We start from the raw sequence: 26,524 nt of genomic DNA, 5'->3' as shown, positions 1-26,524 counted from the left end.
TATGAATCTTCTTTATGATACACCCAACAACCTTTTATGTCAATATGATACCATAAGGTCGCTATATCAAGGAGGGTAAAGTTATCAAAATTAAGGGTATGGATAAAAATTTATAAGACTGGGACGTGTTGTCACTTCCAAATTGACTGACAGGTCTTTTCATAGTGATTAACACCAGCCTGTATACAGAATCTAGTATCAAGTATGTCTTGTTTTTCTGATGCTTGACATCATTATTGTTTGTTAACATGTCTATATTTGCAAGTATTTTAAGATAAGAAACACACAAACTGATTTCCTTCTATTATATATATGAAACAATACCTGTCAATTTTCAGATTGATCCATTCATCTCAAAGGCACATTACACTACACTCTAGGGAATGTTGCTCAAATATTATATTACAACCAGAGCCTATAGGCTTATATACGATGTGTTCTGTGTCTGAGGTGTCCTGAGTTCACAGTAGTTGGTGTAAGTTCCCATCATTAAAGCGCAGTTCTCTGTGAGGCCGCATTGAGCGCCCTCCTCCTCTCTTTGGAGTCCAAAACGGAGATTTGGAGCGGGGAGGCGTGGAGGAGGTGGAGGTGGTGGATGTGGGGGGGGAGGAGGAGGAGGGGGTGCCACTGACTGTATGAGGGGAGGGGGGGCAAAGAGAGAGAGAGAGAGGAATTCAGTGCTGTTTAAATGAATCCAGAGTGCAGAGAGGAAAGGGGACGCATACTGAGAAACCGAGAGAGAGCAGGCAAAAAAAAAAAAGTGGAGACAGATTTGTTTTACGCACGGGAAAAACAGGGAAACGAGTGGAAGAAAGGGAAGGATAAGAGAGGAAAAGAGGCATCGGATTTTTTATTTTTTTTCATCAAATTTGGCTTCTTTCACTCTCATGACTCAAAGAGGATTCCAGTTAAATTCACCCGGTCGGGAGGAATTGATGGTGTCTTTTCGGGGAAGCAGAGCCGAGGGGAGGAATCTGAATGCGCTCGGCTGAACCATGCCAGCCTTGTGGATCATAACTTTGGCGATCACTTTGAACCAAGGTGAGAGATGTTAAACACACTCAGTGACACTAAACCTGTCTGGCATGAGCAACCCCGGAAAGTTTCTTTCTAATGGACGAATCTTTTCTCCTTTTTTTTTTTACCCTTCTTGTCCCTGTTGTTTGCGGGCGTCTGTGCGCTTTGTGGGTGTCTGTCTGTGCTGGCAGTGCATGTGTCTTATGCTTATGTGTCTGGCAGTTTGCGTGCGTGGGTTTCGTGTGCGTGTGAATGTGTTATGTTGTTATAGATTTGTGTGCTGCTCTAGACATCATCATTACAACCCACAGTCACAGAGGGGGAAAGGAGTCGTGGGGTGTTTAGGGTCTTTGCTCTGCTGGGATTTTTTTTTTTTTTTTTTATTTGGAGTGCAGACACAAACGGTCCAGACGCGCTGCATTAATTTTCCTCCAGTTACACGTTCATGGGAGGGATGGAGAGCATCTGCAGCCGACATTGCTTTGACGTGACCTTTGAAATGCATGAATAGATAGATTAGGTTGACACATACAAACGTTGTGTGGATCAACAGAAGATGTGTTTTGAGCACGCGCACACGCACTCACACAGAGACGCACACACACACACACACACATACTGCGCATAACCTGCCAGCCGGGGATGATTGATGAGGCGAGGATCCAATGCACAGTCTGGTCGCCGGGTTTTAACATGAGTCACACTGGATCAATTTCCAACACACACATGCGCACGCACATACGGCACGCACGCGCTAGGCACGTACATTCCTTCAATCGTGCGTGTGTGTGTGTTTGTATGTGTGTGTGTGTGTGTGTGTGTGTGTGTGTGTGTGTGTGTGTGTGTGAGTGAGTGTGTGTGACAGAAAGAGAGAGTGGAGAGCAGAGACCAGCAAGTGTCCCTCGAGAGAGAGAGAGAGAGAGAGAGAGGGAGAGAGGGAGAGAGAGAAAGACTGTGTGTGTGTGTGTGTGTGTGTGTGTGTGTGTGTGTGTGTGAGTGAGAGAGAGAGAGAGAGATAATAGAGACCAGTGCATCCTCCTCTTAGCATGCAGGTAGGGTCTCGCGTGCTCGTGCCTGTGCGCGCGCCACCTCTGCAAACGTGCAGGTGCCAAGAAAAATTCATATTTTACTGTAAAGACGGAGACATATTCACTGGACTGGAGGAGAGCCCCATTACTAATATTAATGTCCCTATTTATCGATCACCTTGATAGATTGCCCTCTCTGGCTCTACACACACAGACACACACACACACACACATGAACACACACACACACACACACACACACATCTCAGTGAGACAGAGGATGGCAGGCAGAGTGTGTGTTTGTGTTTGAGGGCAGTCATGGCTCCAAAGATAGAGGTGATTAATTGAGGTGGCCTTATGTGAACAGTTCAACTGTGTGTGTGTGTGTGTGTGTGTGTGTGTGTGTGTGTGTGTGTGTGTGTGTGTGTGTGTACCTGCCTCAGCACCTGGGTCCCCGGTGCCGCAGGCCACCGGTGTGATGAACCACAGACGGTAATCTGCCAAGACAGACAGTCAGAGGAGCTCTCAGGCTGGAGCAGTGCTGCCCACCTGAGTAAAACAGAATAGAATAGACAATAAGGTCTAAGAGAGCAACACACATGGTGAGTCTCAGATAGGAGAAGGATGGATGCATCTTTCATCTTTCAATGAGAATATAATATGTCAGATTAGATTGATTGATCAGCCAATAATCCAGTGAGCCAGGATTAATAAGGACTAGATAGAACTACTGAGTATATTGGTTATAGCTGGATGAAAGAGAAAAATAGAGAGGGTAATAAAGATCAGGAAAGTTTGATTACAGCTATAGAGAATCAAACAGGACAAGACAGAACAGAAATGGAAAAGAAAAAGAGAGCAGATAAGAACAGCAGAACATTACAAAGAGAGAACAGAAGGAAAACAGATCAGAAGAGAGCAAGGCAAAACAGAAAAGGCCAGACCAGAACAAAACTTGAAACAAAACGAAACAGAATAGAGAAAGAACTGAAAGAGAACAGAAACAGAAACAGACACAGAAGAGAACAGAAACAGAACCAGAATCGATCAGAACAGGACAAAAACACAGCAGAGTAGAAACAGAGCAGCAGAACAGAAGCAGAACAGAAGCAGAATAGAGCAGCAGAGGAGCAGATCAGTGTCTCCAGCTGAGCTGGTGTAAGCCTATAAATGTGATCAGAGTGAATCGGTTCCCTACATGCAGCAGCTGCAGCCTAATGTGTGTTTAGCCTGTTTGGACTCTTCCAGGTGTCTGCTGCCTGCTTTATTCTGCTGACAGCTCTGACTTTCTCTCTCTGAGACGCCTGATTTACTGTTCAGTCCAGCGGTGTGCCTGGCTTTCTAACACAGGCCGACTACATCTCTATGTGGCTGACCGCGAGTCTGCGGGCCCCTGTAATTACTATTCGGCCCTACATGTGTATATGTGTGTGTGGGTCCGATGCAGCGTGTTGCCGCTGTGATCCGACGCTGTGCTGCCAGCGCGGGTCTGGCCACAGGCGAGGAAGCTGTTTCTCAGAGTCGATTCTTGAACAGCACTTTTGCTTGAGCTGAACATTTTTGCAGCCTGATCATGCAGGCAAAGCAAGCAAAGCAATTCTTGCACTGCAAGCACCTGTGCCATCTCTCTCTCTCTCCTCTCTCTCTCTCTCTCTCTTTCACACACACATACATACACTTTCTTTTTTCTCCCTTTTCTCTCCCCCCCCCCTCCTCCTCTTCCCACTCTTTTCTCCTGTCACAAGAATAGCGTAGAGGCGCAGATGTAAAGAGACAGGCCAAAAGACAGAGAGATGGAGGCAGAGAGAGACGAAGAAAGGAAGAGACAGTGGGGTTCAGTCCTAATCTGTTGACAAGAGGGGATGTTTGAGGATAAACAGAGACAGAGTGGGAGCGCTGAGGAAGGAGAGAGAGAGAGAAAGAAGAGGCCCAATTGGCTTGAGTCTTTCCTTCAACAGCAATCCAGCTGGACCATCAATGTTTGATGCTTTACACCAGCACAGGTTTACACCTAAAGTGGGCTCCAGGGGCAATCAGAAAAGTCTCTTGATGTCCTCTAGATGGTTTATTCCACTCACTAAAACTTAGCAAAAGGAAAGAATATACAACATATGATCATTTTTGATCATTAGTTTCAAGCTCTCCGCTGTTACGCCCTCAAACAGTTGTGTAATTCCTGTCTGAATCATCTAACAACAAAAATACTCTCAGATGGGGGTTTGTGGGTTAAGTCATAAGTGTTTTGGCATTTAGAAGAGTGGAAAAATGCACAGCAACATTACTATGTGCTGCAATTCAAGGATTCTCAAATATTTCAGTACAATAAATTAATATTTAATCTGCACAGCCTCATAAAAGAAGATTTCTTTTAGAGCGTTGGATTGCCTTTGTGTCTGGAGTGAATATGTGAGGGTAAGAGTGATTATATCGATTCCAGTGAATTCAGCTATTTGTCCTTCTGTTGAAGAAACCCACTGTTGCATTGCTGCATTAACCTGGTTTTTGGCCTTGGGGCAAACATTTGGTGTGGGCTCCTATTGACACCCCTTCCCACCACAACCACCACCTCTCTGTGTATTGTCTACTGTATGTATCCTACAAGTAGACTTATTTATTTAGGGTTATGGATAATGTGACTAAAACTAATAATGCACAACCCTAGTCAACCCTTGTCCCTCCTAGAAATCATGTTCATATACAACTTAATTGTTTTCCCAATTATGTTGCATGCGCAAACGTAATTACTGCCTGAATTATGTTCACAGGCAGAGTTTTTTTTGAATGAATTAAAGCGCTACATTAATATATCGCTCTGAAATCAGAGGGAGGAGGGCGGACACAACGCAAGACTCTGGCACCAGGGACCGCGGTTCGCATCCTGAGTCCCACATGAGGTTAGGTTTAGAAAACAAAAGCACTTTAGATATGTTAGTGAAAGATTGTTGTTTCATTGAAAGGTTAATTAACATGTTGTGTTTCAAGTCACTACAGACTTTTTTCTGTATTAAACCGAGACCACGATCTTTCCCGACCCTTAACCGACTGCTGCCAGTGCTTAAACATAACCATAAAGGTTTAATAATGCTATAGTTTCTACTAGCCAATATTGTTCTGCAAGATCAGATATTTTGGTGTCACTGAACAACAGTATCAACATTTTTTCAACTTTAAAATATGTTAATTAACAACATTTTTCATTGGGTAAATAGAAAAAGTAATTAAGACAGCAAACACGTTTCTAGCAAAAACATATTTGCTGTTGCAAGTTGGTTGTATGTAAGTGTCATTTCTAGGCGACAAGGTTGAACTTGGGCACCCTCTTTGAAAAGCATAAAAAAACCTGTTTTTACCAATAGAGCAAGTGTCATGAAATTACCTTTTGTGTTGCTTCTCTAAATTCAACAAATCAAGGATTTATTCGACTCATATTCAGTACTTGCAAGGAAAATATGAACCAAAGCCACAAAATTGAATTTTGCACTAATAATGTCCTTCAACATGCAAAGCAAGTGGGCATTCTCTGCTTCTTGGTGGATGTTATCATCCAAAGCACCACTGATGAGCATTTCTTACATGAGTGACCTCAGGATGAATCAAACCCCCAACCTTAGCCATTAGCGCCATATTGTAAAGCGAATATAAAAGGTTGACTGACTCCGTTGCTTTAATTGGGTGGTAAAAAAAAAAAAAAAATCCACTTCCCTGAAAAACCCTGTACTCTTAAATGAAGATAATTAAAATGGCATGACAAGCCTTGTTTAAGAGCAGAGTGGAAGTTCAAACAACACGAAGGGAGGTGGAGTTAAGTGCGTGTGGGGCCTCATCCCAAAGCCCTCCGGTACCTGACAGATCTGATATCCTTATGACTCGGGGAAGATAATCTGAGGTGACAAGAAACAGCAAATTAAAATAAATAAATAAATTAACCGCCACAATTAGCCACCGCTTAATTCACTGCGATGCCCCGATAATCTAGTAATCTGCTAAAACGACAGGCGAATTCCTCCTTCCCTCCTCTGCATGGGCTGATGTGTGTGTATGTGTATGTGTGACTGAAGAGTATTCAGATCCTAACGGAGAACATCGACTGGTATTAGGACTGACAACCATCAATCTGGTTGATATGTCTGACTGAATGAGAGAGAAGTGGCGGACTAGGAGAAAAAAGAGAAAGAGGAGGAAAAGGAGGAGTTCAGAGGAGAGGAGAAGAAGAGAGGATGAGGGATGAGGATGGGGAAATTTGGTAGGAGCGCAGCAGAGAGGAGGAGAAGCCAGGATGCAGGGAGAGAACGTTACTCGAAGGTGGTTAGAAGAAAGAGGAAAATGAAGAAGCATGGATGGAACCAACAGGAGTAGGTGAGGTGAGAGGAGCAGACAAGAGGATGAGATGAGGAGACTCATTATTTGAGAGGAAGAGGGTGGTAGAGAAGGAGGTGGATGGAGGAGTAAGCAGCAATAGATAAAAAGGAAAAAGAAAGCAGCTAAAGAAAGTGGATTAGAGGAATTATAAATGGGGGAGTTCAGAGGAGGAGTGAAGGAGCAGGAAAATAGAGGAGTAAATAAGTGGAGAGAAAAAAGGAGGATGAGGGCAGTATAGAGTAATTTTTGTATAGGGGAGTAGGGGAGGAGGGCGGAAGAGGAGAGATGGGAGAATTTTAGAAGGGACAAGAAGTGTGCAGGAGAAAAACAAAGAGGAGGAAAAGGAGTGCAGAGGAGTGGGAGCTAAGAAGAAATGGAGAAGGAGGAGAGCAGAGAGAGATTGTTGAGGTGAGGGAGCAAGAAAATAGAGGAGTAAATAAGGGGAGAAGAGAAATTTGCGTGGGAGGAAGAGGGCGAAGATGAGTAAAGGAGGGCAGCAGAGAGGTGATGAGCGAGGAGGGATAGATGGAGGAAACAGGAGGGAGGGCAGAAGCAGGAGCAGGCGCGGGAGAGGAGAGGAGCAGATACATTTCGGTAGGAAGACGGCAAATGAATGAAGGAGGATGGAGGAGAGCAGGGCTGGGAGGCAGAGGTGTTTGTGTGGAGAGGGTTGGAGTGAAGGAGCAGGAAAAAACAGGGGGAGTAGATGAAGGGAGACGAGAGGGCAGGAGAGTAATTTGAAGGAAGGAGGAGGGCTGAGGAGTGAAGGAGAGCAGAGGAGGAGGAAGGAATCGGTAATGAAGAGGAGGGAAGAAGAAGAAAGGAGAAGTGAGGATGAGGGCAGGAGTGAAATGCAGAGGAGGAGTGGGAGCTAACAGGAGTGAAGGAGTTGGGGAGCAGAGATTTATGTGTGGAGAGGGTTGCAGCGATGGAGCAGAGGGAAACAGCCAGGCCTATTATAGATGGGGCTCTCCTGGGAGAGCAGGGCCTGGAGTTTTCCAGGCATTTCCAGCATATTTCACCGCTGTTCCAAGCAGCATGCTGCAATGCACAAAGCGCTGCCCTCGACAGAGTCCTCAGCCCTCCAAGGATAAATAAAGTGGGTCTCTTTTCTCTGCATGAGTATTCAATAAAAGTGATAAAAGGCTTGAAGTAACCCTTCTTAGCTTTTTTGGAAGGGGAAGTGAGAAACCAAACCGGCCACCCTCTCCAAGGAGAAGCTTTCAAAGAAATGCAGACATCAAGAATAAAAGCAGCAAAAGCAGTAAAGTGCTTCCTTTAATATAAAGAAAAAATGTCAACAAAAAGGGCTGGGAGATCAAATAAGCTGTGAGTGTGGAGGTAGTTTATGTTTCTGCTTCTCTCTCTCTCTCTCTCTCTCTCACTGTTTCTTTGTCTGCCTGTGTTTTCTCTCACTCGCTCGCTGTCTGAGAGTCTCATGTGTGGAGGTGAGAGAGAACAATTGAATGGGCCTCCCACATAAAATCCATTCAGAGACATCTTGAGGAATAAGAATGAGAAATTGTCCAGCGCAGTGAATTAAATCAATCTGATCCATTACAAGATCGCTATCACAAGGTTTTCCCTTTTGTCTTTGCCCTGGATTATGCATGCTGCTGGATAAGTGTTTGTGCGTGTGTGTGTGTGTGTGTGCGTGTGTGTGTGTACTTGCGCTCATTCCTTTACGTAACACTGTAATACACAGTCCAAGGCCATCAATGAAACAATTACTCAATTAAGTGATTACTTGACTGGTGGGTTACTCTATTGCATTTTCGAAAATTGATTTACAGTCTGGGAATCAGTACTTTCACTAAAACGTGTAATTTGAGGACATCTGACCAAAAACAGGTTCATATCTCCAAAAGTATGGTGTATAAATTATTTTTTAAACATAGTAATACCTAGCTATATCTACTATATGTTTTTGTCTTTATCAAGTAAACATACTAGTTGTTTTTTTACAATTTTAAAGGAGACATATCCAGGCTTGGAATTTTGTCATTTTAAGGGCATTTTTTAGGGTAAAAAAGCCATTGAATGAAAACATAAATTATTCAACAACAATAATTATTCACTTTTTTTAATATCAATAAAAAACACAAACATTTGAAGTTGTCATATTATATGCCTCTTTAATGTTATGCTTCTTACTAAAAACCTACATAAAAAGAGAAAGTAAGGCACTCCTCTACTCGCACTCTCTGACAACTCTCAATTGCCGTACCTGTTCTTCTAGGAAGGAGCGCAGCAGGGAGGGTGTGTGTGTCATAAAATCAAAGAGGTCAAATAAAAGAATGAAACTGAACAGCAGGAGGGGTCTTGTTGTGACCAACAGAGTATTAAAATGCAATACTCTGTGTGTGAGAGAGAGTCTTTAATCTGACTCATCGTCATCCTACATTATCCCACTTGTTTCAAACCTAGAGAAATCCATAATTTTAATCAAGGTAACGGTCCATTTCATTTGGTCGCCTGTCAATGGTGTCATACCCCCTCTACCAAAGAGTATACGTGCACAAGATGACGATCTTGCAATGGCAGCCATGGCCGTCGTGGCTGGTGTGAAATTCCTACCCAGGACATATCATGCTTTTTGTGATTTTCTGTTATTTTTGTACTGTTATGTTGAATGTCTATGTTAAACGTGGTCAATGATGCAAAACTTGAGGTGAATGTATGCTTCGTTTTACAGTGTTACCTCTACTTCCTCCTCGTGATGATGTCAGATTTTTCACACATGCCCACAAATGGCCGTCTGTTACGTAGTCTTTGTCGTTCAGGTTGTTGCTAAGGTTGTTGACGTTGTCCACTTGCATATTTAGATCGGATTCAGGCTCAAACATGCATGGGTGTATTTGAGAAGTTTCCATTTCAAGTACAGAACAAGAAAAAGAAGTGAAATCCTACCACTATTGTTTGTTTACGTTGTCTCCAGAGCCAGCAGGAGCTTCCTGAAGCTGGCCAATCAGAACAGAGTGAGCTCATCGGAGGATGGCCTTAAACAGACAAGAGCTAAAACAGCCTGTGTCAGACAGAGGCTGAACTGAGGGGCTGCATAAAGCACAAGAACTATAAGAAAAATAAGGAGTTTTTTGAACTATAAATCATGCAAAGATATTCCAGTAGAGCCAAAAGCATTTTTAATGTTTCATTAAAGACAATTAAGTAGAATAATAACAATAGACAAAAAAGAAAGAGAGAATGCTTCTTTAATACCATGCTACCCCATATAACACAGTTAATATATAACTAACATTACACCTAACATTCAATACATTAAACTTTGCACGGTCTGTATGCTGCATCTTTTCTCATCACTCCCTGTCACTGCCACAACAACAGGATATGGATTTTGCAATAGGTCATCAGTATACATGAATCAGTTCATGATCACCCTCTACTTGATACTGCGTTTCTATTTCTGCTGTGACCAGATGGCTAAAATGAGTAAAAAAATATTTCTTGTTTTTGTTCAGAGAAAGTGAGGAAGATAAAACACCCAACGTGTGTTATAACGTCTAATGTTTTTAACCACTTAGAGCCTAACCTTTTTTCCCCTGCCATACTATACTATACTGGACTATTTAAACTATATGTATAAAATACTCATCATTTTATCATATCATAATAGTTCCTTTATCCTCGTCTAACCAGGCAGTTACTAATTCTATTAAGGGGAAATTTCTCTGCACATGGTATCTTATTCAAAGTAAAGCTTCTGCTAAAGGAAAAGTTTGTAATATTTAATAATTTTCTCTTTCAAAAATCCAATGCATGACAATCATAATCCTAATTTTTCACACCCTACAGACCCACTATCCACTGGCTCCACTTTCACTTAATTTAACATTTAGCGCCTTCCAATCTTTCTCACAGAGGCTTTTCCAAACTTATTTCTCTTATCTGTAACTGAACTTGTGTAACCAAATGATTTTATTGCGTGGGCACCACGACAACCAAGGTTTTTTTTTTTTTTGTTGAAGTCTCAATATATCCCCCTATCTCTTTTATTTCTTTTCCTTTGGTGGATTTTAAACGGTGATAAAAGAAGCAGCAGCGATTTAAAGATGGAGATGGACAACATGATTACAGATGATGAAAGCCGGTATCCATCACCACCCACTCTGTTTGTGTTTCCATCCCCTTCTGTCTGTCTATCTGCCTGTTCCTCCTCTCTCCCCTCTTATGTTTTAATGTAAGTCGATAACTATCAGGAACTGATAACACCCCGGGCTCCGCTCGGCTTGGCAAGGCTCGATGAGGCGAGGCTCAATGAGGCGAGGAGAGGAGAAAGCGAGAGCAGGGTTGGGTGAGGTGGCGGTGGTGGTGGTGGCGGTGGTGGTGGTGGTGGTGGTGGTGGTGGTGATGATGGCGGTGGTGACACTATCTCTCCTCAGTGAAGTCTGATACGCCCGGGTGCAAGGGAGATAAGCGAGCAGCTCTCAGCGGCTGCGATGAAGGAGGACAGTGACGTCACGCTGCTTGTCTCTCGTTCCCGTGGCGGCAAATGAAGTTATGGCGTCACAGGTGGAGATTATCATTGTTCTAGAAAGGAGATTAGACTGTGAGTGTGTTTTTTGGGTAAGTGTTTGGTAGAGATGCATGTATGCGCTCATGGTTTTTCATACTTGTTTAAATTTATACGGCCACGATTTGGGGAATCACCTCTAATTTAGGGAGCTGTTCCCCAAAGGGTGAACCATTACATTTTAGCCTCAAAGGGCAGGATCACATGTTTTCAAGTCTGTCTTAAAACAACAGTCGGGTGCCCAAATGAACATTAACACATTTGTTTCTTGCAGTAATCATTCCTCCTGTCAATACTGACCATACAGAGATCCCTTTATAATGCACTTTCAATGTGAGTGATGGGCAGCAAAATCCACAGTCCTCCTTCCATGCAAAAATGTATTTAAAAGTTTATTTAAAGCTAATATGAGGTTTTAGCCGTCCAAATTAGGAAAATCAAGTCAATATTTTCTAAAGTTTTTGTCTTCTTAGTGCTAAATTCCTTCTTTTTGTTAATATCCTTCCACTGCAGTTGAACAGGAAAACAATGTCCTTCAAGACACAAAGAGGGAAGATATTCACTTTATTTGACTAACTCAGACGGCTGAAGTCTCGTATTATCTTCAGATAAATATTTAAAAACATTTTTGCTCAAAACGAGGACTGTGGATTTTGGCCTCCATCACTTACATTGAAAGCACATTTAGAGGAGATCTTCTAATGGTCAGTATGAACAGGAGGAATGATTACAGCAAGAGAAAATGTGTCAGTCTTCATACAGGCACATGATTATTGTTTTAAGACAGACTTGAAAAATTGTGAACCTGTCCTTTAATGTTGTTAATTAGGCATGTAGAAGTAATGGTTAGGGTAAGCCTCCAGGCCATGAATGTAAAGTCAATGCAATGTCTTCCTATAGTAAATGTGTTTGAGAAACAAAGAGAGATAGTGAGAAGGAGAGTGTTTGAGGTAATAGGAAGGTAGGAAGTGTGTGTTTTGGGGGGATAGCAGCTAAAGGTGACAAAGAAAGAGAGAGATTGCAGGTTTGTGTGCACAAATCCGCAATATATGGTGATGACCAAAGGAAAATAAAAAGAGTTGGTCTGCCTGCTTGTGATTGAGGCAAAGCGAAAGAGAGAGAGAGAGAGAGAGAGAGAGAGGCGGAGAGGAGGAGGAGGAGGAGGGGTGGGGGGTGTGAGTGAGCGAGTGAGAGAGAGAGAGAGAGAGGAAGCGAGGGAGCAAAAGCGAGCATGTTGGGGAGAGCGAGAGAAAAAGATAATTTCTTAGCTCTTCTTTTAAATAAGTCTGTTTCTATAGCAACCATCCAACCAGCCACTGGAGAGAGAGAGAGAGAGAGAGAGAGAGAGAGAGAGAGAGAGGGGAAAGTGGGGGTGCACCAGAGAGACAGACGGAGGGAGAAAGAGAGAGAGAGTGAGAGAGAGAGAGAGTTACCATAGCAACGGAGGAAGAGGGAGAAAAAGGACTTGGAGAAACTTTGAAAAAAAAAAAACATATATAGGGAGAAAGTGTAAAAGGCAAGATAAGCAAAGGAAGAGTGAATTTACAGCGTTGCAATAAAAGGTAATTGCACAGTGTTGGACAAGTTAATTAAAAAATGTAATTAATTACTCCGAACGTATGACTCATTGAAAAAGTAATAACATTACGTTACTAAAAGTGTTAGTAGAGTATTTGGAGGAGTTATATCAGATGTCCGGGGTTCTTGAAGGTTTAATTTTCTCAGACACAAGCACTTCAAAGGCTTGAATGAGCATGTAACTCTCTGGGTTGAATCATCGGTATATAAAAGACAAGCAGCTGTTTTAGAAAATATCTGGTCCTTTGATTTAAAGTCAAAGGAACAAGCCTGTTTACTTGTATGTAAATGTAAGGAAGTTAACTACTGTACAACTCCCAAGCTGCATTTCACCAGTCACCAGATTTAAAATTTAGTTTGAAGCTAAAGATTACAGATTATTCAGATTTTGGATGAATTTTTGATGAATCCAGCATCTATGGCATCATGTTTTGTTCCCAATTGCTACAACAAAGCGTTTTGAATTAGCTTTGATTCGTGCGTTCTTCTTCATAGCAATGGTGGCTGAGGATGGGTGAAAAGATTTAAATTAAGTTAAATTATATTGAATTTATGGTCCGTATAAACCTATAGGATATCAGTATAAGAAAGTGTGAATTTACACTGGGAGAAAATACTTAAAGAAGCAGCAGCTCTTCCCGCTCGGCGACTCTTTTACTCCATAGCAGAACATTACTCTTAACTGTACTTTCCGTTAATCAATGACGCTCTGTCAAAGATGCCTCCCAACAACTTCAGAGCCTTCACACGCACATGTCACATCTTCCTTATTTAACACAAGTAGAAATAGAAAAGGAGACATTGTGTTCTAACAAGCAGCCGGCATACTGTTTGGAGGTATTTACTTTAATGATTGCCAACAGCTAGTCCAGTCCTGTCGTCACTGTGATGCTGCAGGGTTGACATGGCCTCCATCACTGAATGAAAAGCAGGTGATTCCTGGATTCATTCAGCTAACGCGCTACATGTAAAAAGGACAATTTTGCAGTTTGGGTTCTAAACACACAGCGACGAAACTGATATCTAACCAACTACTGGTAAGACAGCAAAAAAGACCAATCAGTAACGATATGTTACTGGAATTACTAACAGTCATGTAATTACTGATTTCAAATTGTAATCCCTTGCACTACTTGTTACTTAAAAAATAATCACGTCGCTGTACTGCTAAACACTATAATTGGAAGATAAAGAGTGTGCGAGCAAGGTAACACGGCTGTAATGTATAGAGCAGAGAGAGAGAGAGAGAGAGAGAGGGAGATATGAGCTGCGGTGATAATAGTGGGTACGGCTGCTGACTGATTGTCCATTCTCAGCTCTTGACCACACATGACCTCCATCACGGTGTGGAGGGGGCGAGTGAGCAATGAGAAACACAGAGGGGGAGACAGACACAGAGAGAGGATTGATTAGGAGTCCCAGAGTTCAGACAGCTCTAACCACGGAGGACTCGATCTGTTTCCCCAAACCCAATGAAGCTACCTGTGAACCCAAAATAAGAGCAGTCGTGGGGTCATGATGGGGAAAGAGGAGCAGTGTTCGAATTCTTCATCCTACAGACTTATGTATGGAAACATATGTGGAGGTGTAGTATGAGGAGATATACCTATTGGTCTCACAAAATGATGAAAGGAGTGGTGGGTTGCATCTACAAATTCAAATTTCAGTGTGTACTTTTGATAGTTTTATGATAAAATATGTTTTTGCACAGTCCTTTTCCCAGTAGCCATTCTGAGTATTAGAGTGAAAAAAATCCCTTGTGCCCCAAAAAGCATTTTCCCTATTGACCACCATTATACAAGAGACGTCTGTAAAACTGTTGACAGGACACCTCCAACTGCAAACAAGGTTAATTATTACTCTTTGTATTATGAGTTTTTAATTCATGAAAGTTTTACCTCCATGAAAATTTCCCTGAGCCTAGAAGAGCAATTTTAAGGTTTGTCTAAGGTTTTCAAGGTAAAGTCTACGGGCCGAGCAGGAACGTGTGGGCGGGGCCAGCTGGAGAAACACCACTGGGCATATTTAATGGGTCGCACAACGCGAAAGCAAACCTGGAAGCTAGAATTTGTGCCAGGCGAGCTATTTTCATTCAAGTGAATAGTTGCCATGTTTAAGTTTGGTACCCAGTTCCATTACCTACATTACAAAGGTAAAAAAAACCTTTGTGTTGCATCATCCTGGTTAGAATTGCAATAACAAAACAGTGAGCAGAGCAGCTTAAAGGTCCTTCTCCTCGGCAACGTCCTCAAACTTTTCTTCTTCAGCCGTAGATGCCTGAACCCCCTTAACTGGCCTCTGTCAATACAAAAGCAGCTTGAGGTGCTCCTGAATCCTGAATCACTTAAGTTTGTACTCACTTTATTGATGAGTAGATTAAAAGCTTTGATTTATACCTCTACAAAGATTACAATAAACATCTTTGAATGTGTTGCGAGACATATTTACTAGTAGAGATCAACTTCAATGTGACAATTTCAAATGTAAAACTTAGCTTGTGATTTCCTTTTTGATATTTATTCTATATTATGTTTTCTGAGCTGCACCTTGAGCTTTGGCGCTGCCATTTTTTCACTTCACCCCAGCAGGTTTTTCCTTCACTTTGAGCTTTCAGCGACACCACAGTCAAACTATTTTTTTGCATATTAGCATTTTTAAGTATATACAATTGTGGTACTTTAAGAGTGTGAATGCAGATATTAATCCCTAGTATACTGAATAGCTTGCCTTTGGAGTGTTTCCCGTCTCCTCATTATACTTTCTAGACCTTGACACCTGAGCAAAACTGAAAAAAAAAAAGTCTTTTAAAAAAGTGACACTGACTGACACTTTTTTATATTTTTGATACATAGTTTTTATTCCTTGAAGAGTTGTTGCAAAGCGCACTAGCAGCCTAAGACCTACTTCATTCTGAATTATTAAAAAGGAAGTGTACCTTCATCAAACTTTTTCCAACATAAAATGCTTCTCTTTTCAGCCTCGATTGAATCTGAGCCTTTCACACTGAAGCTGTCTGTACCTTTGCCTTTATGAACTGCTGTTTTCTTAACAGCACAGAAAATATCTCGCAGATTTGTCCTTTGAAACAGCGCACATAAAATCAACCCGTTATAGACTAGACGGAGCAGGGTGAAATTAATGGGGTTTGGAACAAAAGGTTTTGAGCAAGATTTCCTGACTATTCCCCATGCAATTACTTAATCCCTTGTAATTAGTCTCCTTGTTTGAAAAGGAATATACATTCTCCTTCCCCCCCTTCTTTTCCCTCTTGAGAAGGAAGATAAAATTGCAGACAAAAACAGCATGAATGTCTTTTGTGGAGCATACTGCCTTATAAACATCCACAAAGTCTGTCTTTGAACAGCAGTTATGCTATATACAATCATTAACGATTTCCATTTGTTGCACTGAACTTCACATGGGTAATCATTTTCCAAGAGGAATGGTCATTATAATTACGCATAAACACAGTCCAGTTTTTCCTCATAAATTAACCTTTTTGGATTTAGCTTCAGCGCACTCAAACATCAGACAGGAAAAAAAAAAAAAAATGTTCATCACTTTCTTCCTTTGCTTTTATGGACAATCATTGTGTGGTGAATTCACTGCTGCAGATAATGAGGAGCACACATTCATTTCAATTCTGGCTGAGCCCACACAGGACAGCTGTCTATTTTAAGCTATAGCTGCTGGCCAGTGAACCATTTGCCTGTTTTACACCGATAGCAAATAGCCATTAGGCGTAACTGCAAGCCAGTTAGCCAACAGCCATCTGCCGCACACTGCAATTATGCTGCCGTAAAGTGCTGTTGGAAATATAGTAATTATGAGTTGAGCGTGCATTAATGACCCAACACAATGGTAAATATGCCTGGGAAAGGGAGAATTTTCAATGATACCTACGGTAAAAATCTGTGCCGTTAAGAGCATGGATGCTATGTGAATACTGATGGCATTTGTTAGGAAGTTTTTTTTGTGAATAAAAAGAAAGAGACAGACAAATTTTGTGACAAATTCTATTCTGTTAGTATTGTCCAAAAGCATTTCAATGCACCATAAAGTTCCTGTGTTCAGCTGTAGCAGGTCATTACAAGGCCCTTAAAAGCAGCAGTTGCCAGTTGGAGTAGCTGGTTAGCCATTAGCCGCGGTTAGCTCTCTGTGCCATTTCCCATGTTGTGCTCCGAGTTTGTTCAATGACAGTGGGCTCATTGAGACCCCGCTGCTGCTACTAGCTCTCAGTGTAAATCCGGAGGCTGTGTTTCGGTGACTCTTTTCCTGGCAATGACAGTCGCTGTAGTCAGCAGCACATTCAGGTCAAGCAACTTGACTCATTTCGTCACATTCTGCCACAAGCCTTTTTGCTTTCACAATGCTCTGATTAAGTGGTACAATAGTTGCAAATCTGCTGGCGTGTTTGCTGAAGAGTAATTACTAGCGTCTGATAAGCGTTCTGGGGAAGTTTCCTAGCTACATGATTTCCACCGAGGCTTTATCTCAATTGAATGTGATTGTCTTTGCTGAATTGGCTCAGCCATGATCCTGGAAACTGGCCTTGTCTCACACACATGATAAGACAACAGATTGCCTTGTACGCCGTCCAACCAAGAATAATGCTGCAAGCTGTAATAATTTACACCATCCGTCAGGGTTCTTCCACAACTACATGCCTTCTTCATCACAGTGATAAAACTGCTGCTTGCTGGCAAAGTCTGAGAATCATAAATGGCATGTTGGAGGCACTAATTGGCCGCATGGAAGCGGGCTCAGGCTTCTCATAAACACATCATACAACATAAACACAGTGATGCAAATCAGGCTGTCGCACTGCACAGGGATGGGAGATGGAGGGTACAGGGATATGAAGAGTGAGGTTTCCCACTTTCTTAATGTGCCTTTTGTGTTGTTGTTTTGTTTTTTGTTGTAGTTGTTGTTGTTGGGGTTTTTTTGTATCGGCCTCGCTTCCCCTCTCTCAGGATCCCTCCTTTTGTGTTACCATGGGGACGGCATGCTTCCTATATCTCTCCCTCTTAACCCCCTCCACTAACACCACCACCTCTCCTTTTCTCTCTCTCTCTCTTTTACTCGCTGGTTTCAGTGTTACCATGGCGACACATGTCTGTCTCCTTTCTGCCTGCTACCTGTTTCACATGCTGCCCTGTCTCACTGGGTCAGCCTTTCCGTCTGTATGTCTGCATGTCTGTATGTCTGTATGTCTGCCGCTGCTGGGTATTTGTGTGCCCTTGGCTTGCCTTTCTTTGTTTACTCTTTGTTTGTTTGTTTGTTTGTTTGTTTTTGTGTTTTATGTATCTGCATGACTGTCTGCGTGTCTGTCTGGCTGCTTTCCTGCGTCCGTCCCTGTCTGTGTTTGCTTTCTGTCTCACTCTTTTTCTCTCCGGCTGACTGGCTGCCTGTCTGGCCACCAGGCTTTTCCACCTCTAATCCCTCCTCTCCTCTTTCTGCTCTGCTGCTCTGCTCTGTCGATCCCCTAACATCAACCTCTCTCTCCCCTCTTTTTTTTTTTTTTTTCTTTTTCACCCCCATGACTCGTTTATTTGTTCCCACATCAAAACAGTATCCATTGAATGTCACTGGGAACACACAGTAAAAAAAAAAAAAAAGAAAAGGGAGGGATTTAGGTAATTTTCGCAGACGGCAGCTGTTGCTATGGCGACACAACTTTTGGATTTGCTGGGGAGAGCAAGGGATGAATAGAGGGATAGAAAGAGAGACAGAAAATGTGTGAGGACAGAAAAAGAAGGGGGGAGAATAAAGAAAGAGAGCCATGTCTTTGACTTTTGTGGTATATTCTGGCCCTAGTTTGTCTCTCCAGTAGTTTTAATCCAATATACAGACATTTTGAGAGAAAAAAAAAATCATTACCTGAAGACAATCATTCAAAATCCTTAAAGTATCAAGATCCTATGATTGTTTTTGTTTAGACCAGCAGAACCAGCTTTCACAGCTTTCCTTTCAAACTAACATCAGTGTTTTAATTTCATGCTGTCAGTCACTTTGTAAGAGTGCGTGCCAGTTTTTCCAAATCTCACTTTTGAGATGAAATCCCTCTCTGCTTGCTAATGCATGTAGAAAACCACTTCATTAAGCTCTCTGTGGTATGCTTTGGCCTTGCTTTGTTCTGCTTCTCCTGCAGTTTTAACCAAAAAAAAAACTAGATCACCATGTTGAAAAAACAAGACCTCATCTCAAGTCCATAAGTCAGTGAAACACAGAGGAGCCAAATTAACCTTTCATTCCATATGAAGCATCATCGTCTTTGTTTTATGTGAATCATGTCGCAAACGTGTTTGTCTCTTCCTTCAAAATGGTGAAAATCTCATTTTGGAATGAACCCCCCTCCCCTCTGCGTGCTAATGCATTTAGAAAAACCACTTTATTATGATACGCATTTGAATATTCATAGCAGGGGGTGATGGAGGAGACTGCAGCCTTTGGGTATTGATGTAGAGCTGTGGAATTAGCTGCGAAACTGCTATTGATTCAAGCTGTGAGGACTGGAATATGAAACATGAGGGGGGGAGGAAAAGGGCAAAAGACCTTATCAATGAACTTGGAGAATGAAAGAGAGAATGAAAGAATACGAGGGTGCTCAGTGGACAAAAAAAAAAAGAAGAAAAGAAAAACCAGATTACCAGCAGAGAATTGAATTAAAGGGAGACAGAAGGAGAGAGTGGGTGAAGAAAGAAAAGGAGATTATGAAGCAACACAGACGGGGAACGAAAGAGAGGAAGTACAACAAAAGTAAAAGGAAGAAAGACGGAGCACGGAGAAGAAAGCGAGAGGAGGAACGCGATGAAACAAACTAACAGAAACGCAGGAACGAAGAATGAAAGAAAAATCAAGTACACTAAAGAGCAGTGAGAGAACAAGGCGAGGGGTCAGGGCTGGCCGCAAGTGGCGCTTTAGCCTGAGGACGCCACGCTACAGTAAACCCTCCACCCCCGGACACTGCAAAATTGTTGATGGGAGGACTAAGTTGACAAATGTCAAAGTTTATGTTTCATTACAGAAGGAAGGGGGCCGGAGAAAGGATGGAGAGAGGAGGAGGAGGAGGAGGAGGAGAAGAAGAAGAAGAAGAGAAGAGAAGAGGGGGGAGGGAGAGAGGGAGGAAATGCCATGCATTCCATTAAGTGGCCAGAGAAAACCACAGAGAGAGGGGAGGGGAGGAAACGACAGAAATGAGAGAGAAATACAGGAAATGGAGGAGGAGGAGAGGTAGAAGGAGGAGGGGGGGAAGGTGGGGATTAGACCACCATACATAAGGACAGATAGAGATGGCGGAGGTGGGGGGGGGGGGGACGGGGGGGTTATAAGCAAAGGAATGAAGTGCTTGATTCATCACCGCCTCAACTGTGGTCCTGACCTTTGAAAATGGAGTTAATGTTAGACAAGGCAGCACTTAACATTCTGACGGCCTCCATGTTTGTTCTGAAGTCGACGAGGTGGAGCCTCATATTACGCCAGCCTGATATCACACTTTATGTTTAATGTTCTTGCTAAGGGATAATAACCTTAAGTCACAGTGTTTCATGTTTTGATCTTGAAAGATAAGGCAGGTGATACTATGTATGTTTCTATTTGTTAAGAAATCCCCAAAACAATAAGGAATTTATTGTAGTAACAAGCGTCGTCTGTGTAGCTGAAGCCTGATATATCTTATTCTTCTGTGTCATAGAGCTCCATTTTTGTCCAAAACCTATTAAAAACACATCAGTGAGCCTCATTGTTGCACCGGGTCACATGTTCATTCATTATCATGAACATGGGCACTATTGTTTATTTTGAAGCTGAAGGTTTCCATCCAAATTTAGTGCAGATTTTAACAGAGTTCCCAGAATATCAGCAAAAGAAAATTGGAATTAATTCGCATTTCTATCCGCTGCCATTGAACTTAGTTCATCAAGTTCATCCAGTCAGAGGATGCGGGCACAAGGAGATGACGTTATAACGATGCATGGTTGGTAAAAAGGCTACATCAGCAATTAGGATAAACATTTCATAGGGTGATTCAGAATACAAGGAAAACAATACCTCTTTATCAAAAAAAAGATTTACTTTTTAAACATTTATTTTGCAAACATCTTTGTAATAATATACAGGGAATGGATGACGTTTTACATGTTTATTTCTCAAACACATCTGTAGTAAAAACATGGAACTGTTAATATTTTGAGAATTAGCTGTTTTGAGCAGTCTTGTCAGGGAAGCGAGAAGCTTAGTCAAATCAAAGGAGAATTCTTTTGGCCATGAGTTTGTAAATGTTAATGATCTCGTTATGGTCAATTGGGATGTCTCTCTCGATTGGACAACAGAGGAAGATCTGAGAGCTTTCCTTCTCCACATCTGTTTCTAAGCTGGGTCTTGATCAGCTTCAGTTTGGAGAATGATCACTCAACTGATGCGGTTGTCACTGGCAATGTAGCGTATATTTTGAGGAGTTTTGTCTGTTAGCAAGGCTACTCGAAAGGTTCTCTTCCAGATTTTATGACAGGATAATTTTTAAAAACTTTTTAACATGCCTAGGCACAGGTTTAAGTTCTACTGGGCGTCCCAACTAATTGCTAATGGCTAATGCAAACGTACCTTCATCTTTCTCATCTTCTACCTTGCTGCCTTTAGCTGATCCCTTTGTATCAATCAATCAATCACAGGGCAGCCTGATGCTAATCTCCATCTCTACGAGTGCAAGTTAATCCGAGCTAAAGGGTTGTAAAAGTATTTTGAATAAAGAATAAGATTTTACTACACCACAAGGTTGATTTCCAATTTGCACCAAGTATTTAGAGATGGTTAATTTATGTATTAGCTAGCGAGCTACTATCCATTTAGCATATTGTTTAGCATGTTATAGAGCTTTGGACAGGCCTACAACCTACTTAGAAAATACAGTCTACATATAATAGTTATGCATCCTTAATAAAACGTAATCCATACACTCGTTTTAATTGCAAAAAGCCTTGCTATGTTACCTAACTCACAAATTATACTAGGGTCAAGGTTACAGCTGCACTGACCCAAACAATCTGAAGAGGGTGACTGAGCAAAGTAGTGAGTGGTGCTGTACCAAAATCAACTGAAATAATATCAGCTACAACAACTACATGTTTTTAAGGGTGCCTACATAAAGGATTCATTCATTTCTACCATAATTGCCAGTTTACTCCATCGTAAGGACATCTTATAAGGAAAAGTATCTCATGTTCTTCACTGGAAGGGCACTTCACAATGTTTTTCTCCCATACAGAGCATCTTATAGGACACTTCACTATGTTTTCTCTTTCATTGAAAGAGCACCCAATTCTGCACTTAGAGGAACCCTAAATGGCCTTTTTTCTACCTTTTTTCACTAGAAGGGCACCCATACAGAGCCTCCAGCTTACCCCATTGCTACAGCAATTCAAAGGGCACTGCATTGCATCTTGTGGGGGTACTGCACAGGCCACTATCACACTTTCTTCCATTGAAAGGACATCCATGAGGGTACGTCATGCCAGATTGTTACATATAGAAAAACTCTATAGGGCACTTCATCCTGATTTACCCATAACTAAGACAGCGATTACAGAAGTGAAGTATGTTTTCTCCTTTGTGTGGGCACCTTAGAGGGCATTTTATCATGTTTGCTCTATTCTGGGGGCGCCTTAGAGGGCATTTTATCATGTTTGCTCTATTCTGGGGGCACCTTAGAGGGCACCCTGAGTCCGCCAGTGGTTGGAAGAACGCCAGAGGGACGAAATGACTGTGCATGTCTTTTTTTTCCTCTCGTCCATGACCCCTTTGAGTCGAAAAAATTGCATAACCTTTGAGTTTATTAAATCTTCAGAAAATCAAGTACATGACCTTAGAAATGTTTCAGTGAAAACAAGGCTGATTTTATTAGGTCCAGAAAATATCCAGGAGATCAAGGCTTTCTTTCACATGGCTGTGTGATGTAATGATGTGGTCTGTCTCAAAGTAGACATCTAAATGTGTTAGTGTCATCTTAATGAGTGTAAGTTTCAAAACTTGCTTACCCTATATCACAAATTTTAGTCATAATGAGAGATGCGAGGTTAAGAGTAACTGCATCTTGAGAACAGATGAAGAGTTTGACTGCAGAGTTTCTAGAGAAAACAAACAGGAGTCAGTCTTACAAACATGGAAGCACTTTGGTTGTTGAAATGACTCAGCACAGTGGATCTTCTCTGTGACATTTAAAATGAATTACTGTTTTGTAACTTATTTTTTTCCCACTTGGAGGCAGTGGAAACAGGTTATAAAACTTGTATAAAGAACTTATTAGCAAACAGCTCCTTTAAACATCCAGTGGATACAGAGCAATATTAGCATTCACTTAGACTTGTATTTATGTACATTTGGTGAATGTAAGTCCAATATTCACTGTCCTTTTTAGTTCTGTTTTGCTTTCCACCAACTCCTAAGAAAAACATGCCCTTCAGCAGCTAAATGCTCCACTATCTTCACCTGCTAGTTGCTAACCTCAAAGCAAACAAGCTAGTTGCTAATCTGATATTTAGCATTGGACAAATAGCATTCATTGGGCTTTTAGAGATTTCTGGCTTAATTTCAAATGAAGCTGATGGGAGGGGTGAGAAGGAACCAAAACGGTAAAGTTGCAGGCTGTTAAACCAAGACAATGAGCTGAAAGATACTAAAATGCTTAGTAGAGCTGAGGGGGAATTGCAGTGTCAGATGATAATTACAAAAATCAACCCCTTTCATGTATACATTGTAATTTCCATATGTTAATATAAAAATATTGATTATAGCAGCTTTAAAAACATATGCATTTTAGTATCTAATTCTTGAAGTGATCCTTTGTTTCGGACCAACTTGCGAAACAGGAAATTCCACTGAATTACATCATTGGAGTTAAAAACCAGTGCGAGTGCCTGACTGACTGATTTTAGATGTGCTGATTGTTCCATGGTGACTTAGTAAATAATTGTTTTCTGTTATGTGTTTTTATTTCTGTGTTTTATGTGTTTATTTCTCATACACTGCTTCACACTAAAAATACTTAACATTCCAGTATACTTACCTGTGTCAGCTGGTATTGTTACCTTGAATCAAAATGCAGTTTTTCAGCAAACCCATTTCATCATCTAATAGCTGCACTGACAATATAACTGTTCCTGTTTGAGAGGAAAGCAGAAAGTGTATTTTCTTTTTTTTCATTGCTGAAGCTCAGTAACAATTTCCTAGTAGGATTCAGGTCAAGATGAGTCAGTATGAGACTTGGGCAAGACTTGAACAAATACCACAGATGCACAGAGATCCTGGTAGTAACTGATTCTTTGCATTCAAAGGTAGACAGACTAAAGCAGAAAAAGGAAACAAAAGGCTTTGAAAATAAATGGGTTTGAATATTTTCTCATTTAGCATTATTTGACTAAATGTTATTGTGCATTCCTGCATTGTATAATGACAATTTTAAAAAAAGAACCTCAAAGCTTGAACATGATTCGGCCTCTGGCATGTACTATAGCTGTCCACTCACCACAACACTGTATTTCCTATTTTATATCGTCATCTTCTGCACATACACTGCCTAGTTTCAGAGCATTTTTTTTTAGTAATGTATTTTGCCAGCCTCCTTTATTAATTTACGTTTGACTTATTGACTTATTAATTTTGCTGGATTCACCTTATACAGATGCATAATTATTTCAAATTCAAAGTTTCCAAGGATACCAAATATGTCAGCTTAAATTTTGTGGAAATGTGCATAAACGATACACAACACAGCTAGAATATTTGCATCTGATGTAACAGTGCAGTCATAAAAACACTGCATTTTGGGTTTGACTATTTCACTCAAGTTGCAGATACAGAACATTTTTTTAGATATCTATAAAAATGATATGGGGGAGGAAAAACTGGCGTACAGGCTGTGAGAGTAGCTACAAACACAGATTGAACAATGAATATGTTACAATTGAGAACTTCCTCACAGAAACCTCAATCACAACATGCCACAGCAGGCCAGAGTAAAAAAAAAACAACACCTGCGGCTACTGTGCCTACACAAGGCGGAGTCGTCTGGGTTTTGAGTTGAAAAGGTTGATTATGTCATCATGTGTCAATTAGTTCTCTTTCAAAAGACAAAAGCGTCACGTCGTTCAGGCGTCCAGTCAACATGGATGATCTCAGGTGCGTCTGGATCTGGTTTGTTGCGGAGAAAAGTCTCTTTAAGTGAAGAGAGATAGCTGTTTAGCCATAGTTCCATCTAGCCGCTAGCTACACAAAAACCACATTATGACAGCAAGTGACGCAATGAAGTGTCAGTCAGTCACGTAAATGAGGTTCTGAATATTATTAATTTTTTAGTAGCTACATATATTGTAAGATTTCTCAAGACAAAACATAAATTTATAGCAATTATTATTATCATTATTTTTTTTTTTTTCATGAATCTGATACGTCACATCTGGGTGGGCCTGTGCACATCCAGGCCCATCCATAGATCCACCTCTGTCTCACTCAATATGAGCATCACAGAGTATCATATATACAGAATATACTGTATAATACTAATATGTATATACATATATGTGAGAGTACAATCAAGAGTTTAAGAGGTGAAATGGTTTTAAACCCACCTCCAGTCGAAGTTAAAAAGATCCAGAAAAGTAGAAAACAAAATCTCAAATCTGCGGATACTCAGGTTACCTAGCACCAGGTGGTACTCACAGTAAAAAAGATGCCATAACACTGTAAATGATACACAAGCAGATCTCACTGTTGTCTCCCCAGAGGATGTGAACAGTTTATTTTTTGTGACTATGTTTTGCTGGAAAGAGAAAAAGAACAAAACTCTCGTCTTTATTCTGATGTTTCCGATTGAAGCGTGACGCTCACTCAGGCCGCGAGAGGAAGTGAGCTATTTGTGATTCATATCTGTGAGTGTTTGATATCTAGGAGTGTGTATGTAAGGGTGCTTTTGAGTGTGTTGAGTGTCTGTATTTGAAGGGGTTTGTGGGTAAACACTGGAACAGGTTTGTTTGAGTGTTGGGGGGGGGGGGGGGGGGGGGGAGTGTTTTGTGAAATGAGATGAAGAGATAAAGTACAAACACATGTGAGCATATATACTGTCAACAAGCAGTGCAGAGGAACACAAAACTTGCTTGTATACTGAGATTACTTATTTGGCGTGTTCAGGCCTTATAATCTTTTATTAATTCCTTTTTAATGTAAGATTTTCTTTTTGCAGTGTCTTTGGAAATGTAAATAAAAAGCACACTGAGGAGAACGTCTCATGATACCTCATGCAGACATTTTAATTTGCTAAAAAATGGACAAGAAATGTACTTAATATATATTTCTGTTGGTTACTAATTTAAAACCAGCACAGGCAGAAACTAAAAGTACTTTTTAGTTTTGAAGTACTTTATTCAAGCAATTCCATCTTGTGCCACTTTATAAGTTTACTTCATTATATTATAGAGCAAAATATAATATTTTTTAACCCGCTATGACCTTGTTTACTTTGTAAATTAAGATATTTTATTCAACTCATAAACTCATAAAATCAGATGCATTGCAATTACCTAGCAAATGGAGCCTCCGGGTGTGTGTCCATGACATCTCTCTCTCTCAGTAAGCAGTTCATATAAAGATCTGGTGCTCTTTAAGTCTGTATACAACAAACGCGAGCTCTCCATCCTGCTACTGCTACACTGCTGCCTGTTTTTCAGAAATTGAACACCCTCCACCTCCCAAGCGTCTTTTAATATGTGTTCGTGTTTGCCAAATGTTGTGTATCTCAGGCTCTGCCGTCGGGATTTGTGAGCTCAGGGACGATCTGTGTCAAGCTTGCTCAGATTTTGTTCCAGAGCATCACATGAGCCGATCTAAAGTGCGTATTGTCGCGACAAACAGTTAAAACCTTGACTGTGAGTGTCCTGTCTGACTTAGTCACCTGAACTAGCTACAATATGAGAAGGATACTCACATTTTAAAAGTACATAGCCACCCACTACTTCATTTTTCA

The 26,524-nt window shown here is 41.1% G+C and overlaps 1 protein-coding gene across 2 annotated transcripts in view; it reads left to right on the top strand.

The window, feature by feature from the left end:
- Positions 1 to 645: 645 nt before the first annotated feature.
- Positions 646 to 26,524, top strand: part of kirrel1b (kirre like nephrin family adhesion molecule 1b) — a 76,547-nt gene continuing 50,668 nt past the window's right edge. For both annotated transcript variants that reach the window (XM_067606586.1, XM_067606585.1), the window contains exon 1: positions 646 to 1,041. In XM_067606586.1, the coding sequence (XP_067462687.1) occupies positions 996 to 1,041 (46 nt within the window). In that variant the 5' untranslated portion in view covers positions 646 to 995. The remainder of the gene's footprint in view (positions 1,042 to 26,524) is intronic.

The sequence above is a fragment of the Thunnus thynnus genome, chromosome 12 (genome assembly GCF_963924715.1).
Source record: "Thunnus thynnus chromosome 12, fThuThy2.1, whole genome shotgun sequence".
NCBI lineage: Eukaryota > Metazoa > Chordata > Actinopteri > Scombriformes > Scombridae > Thunnus > Thunnus thynnus.
This window is presented reverse-complemented; position numbering and strand designations above follow the sequence as displayed.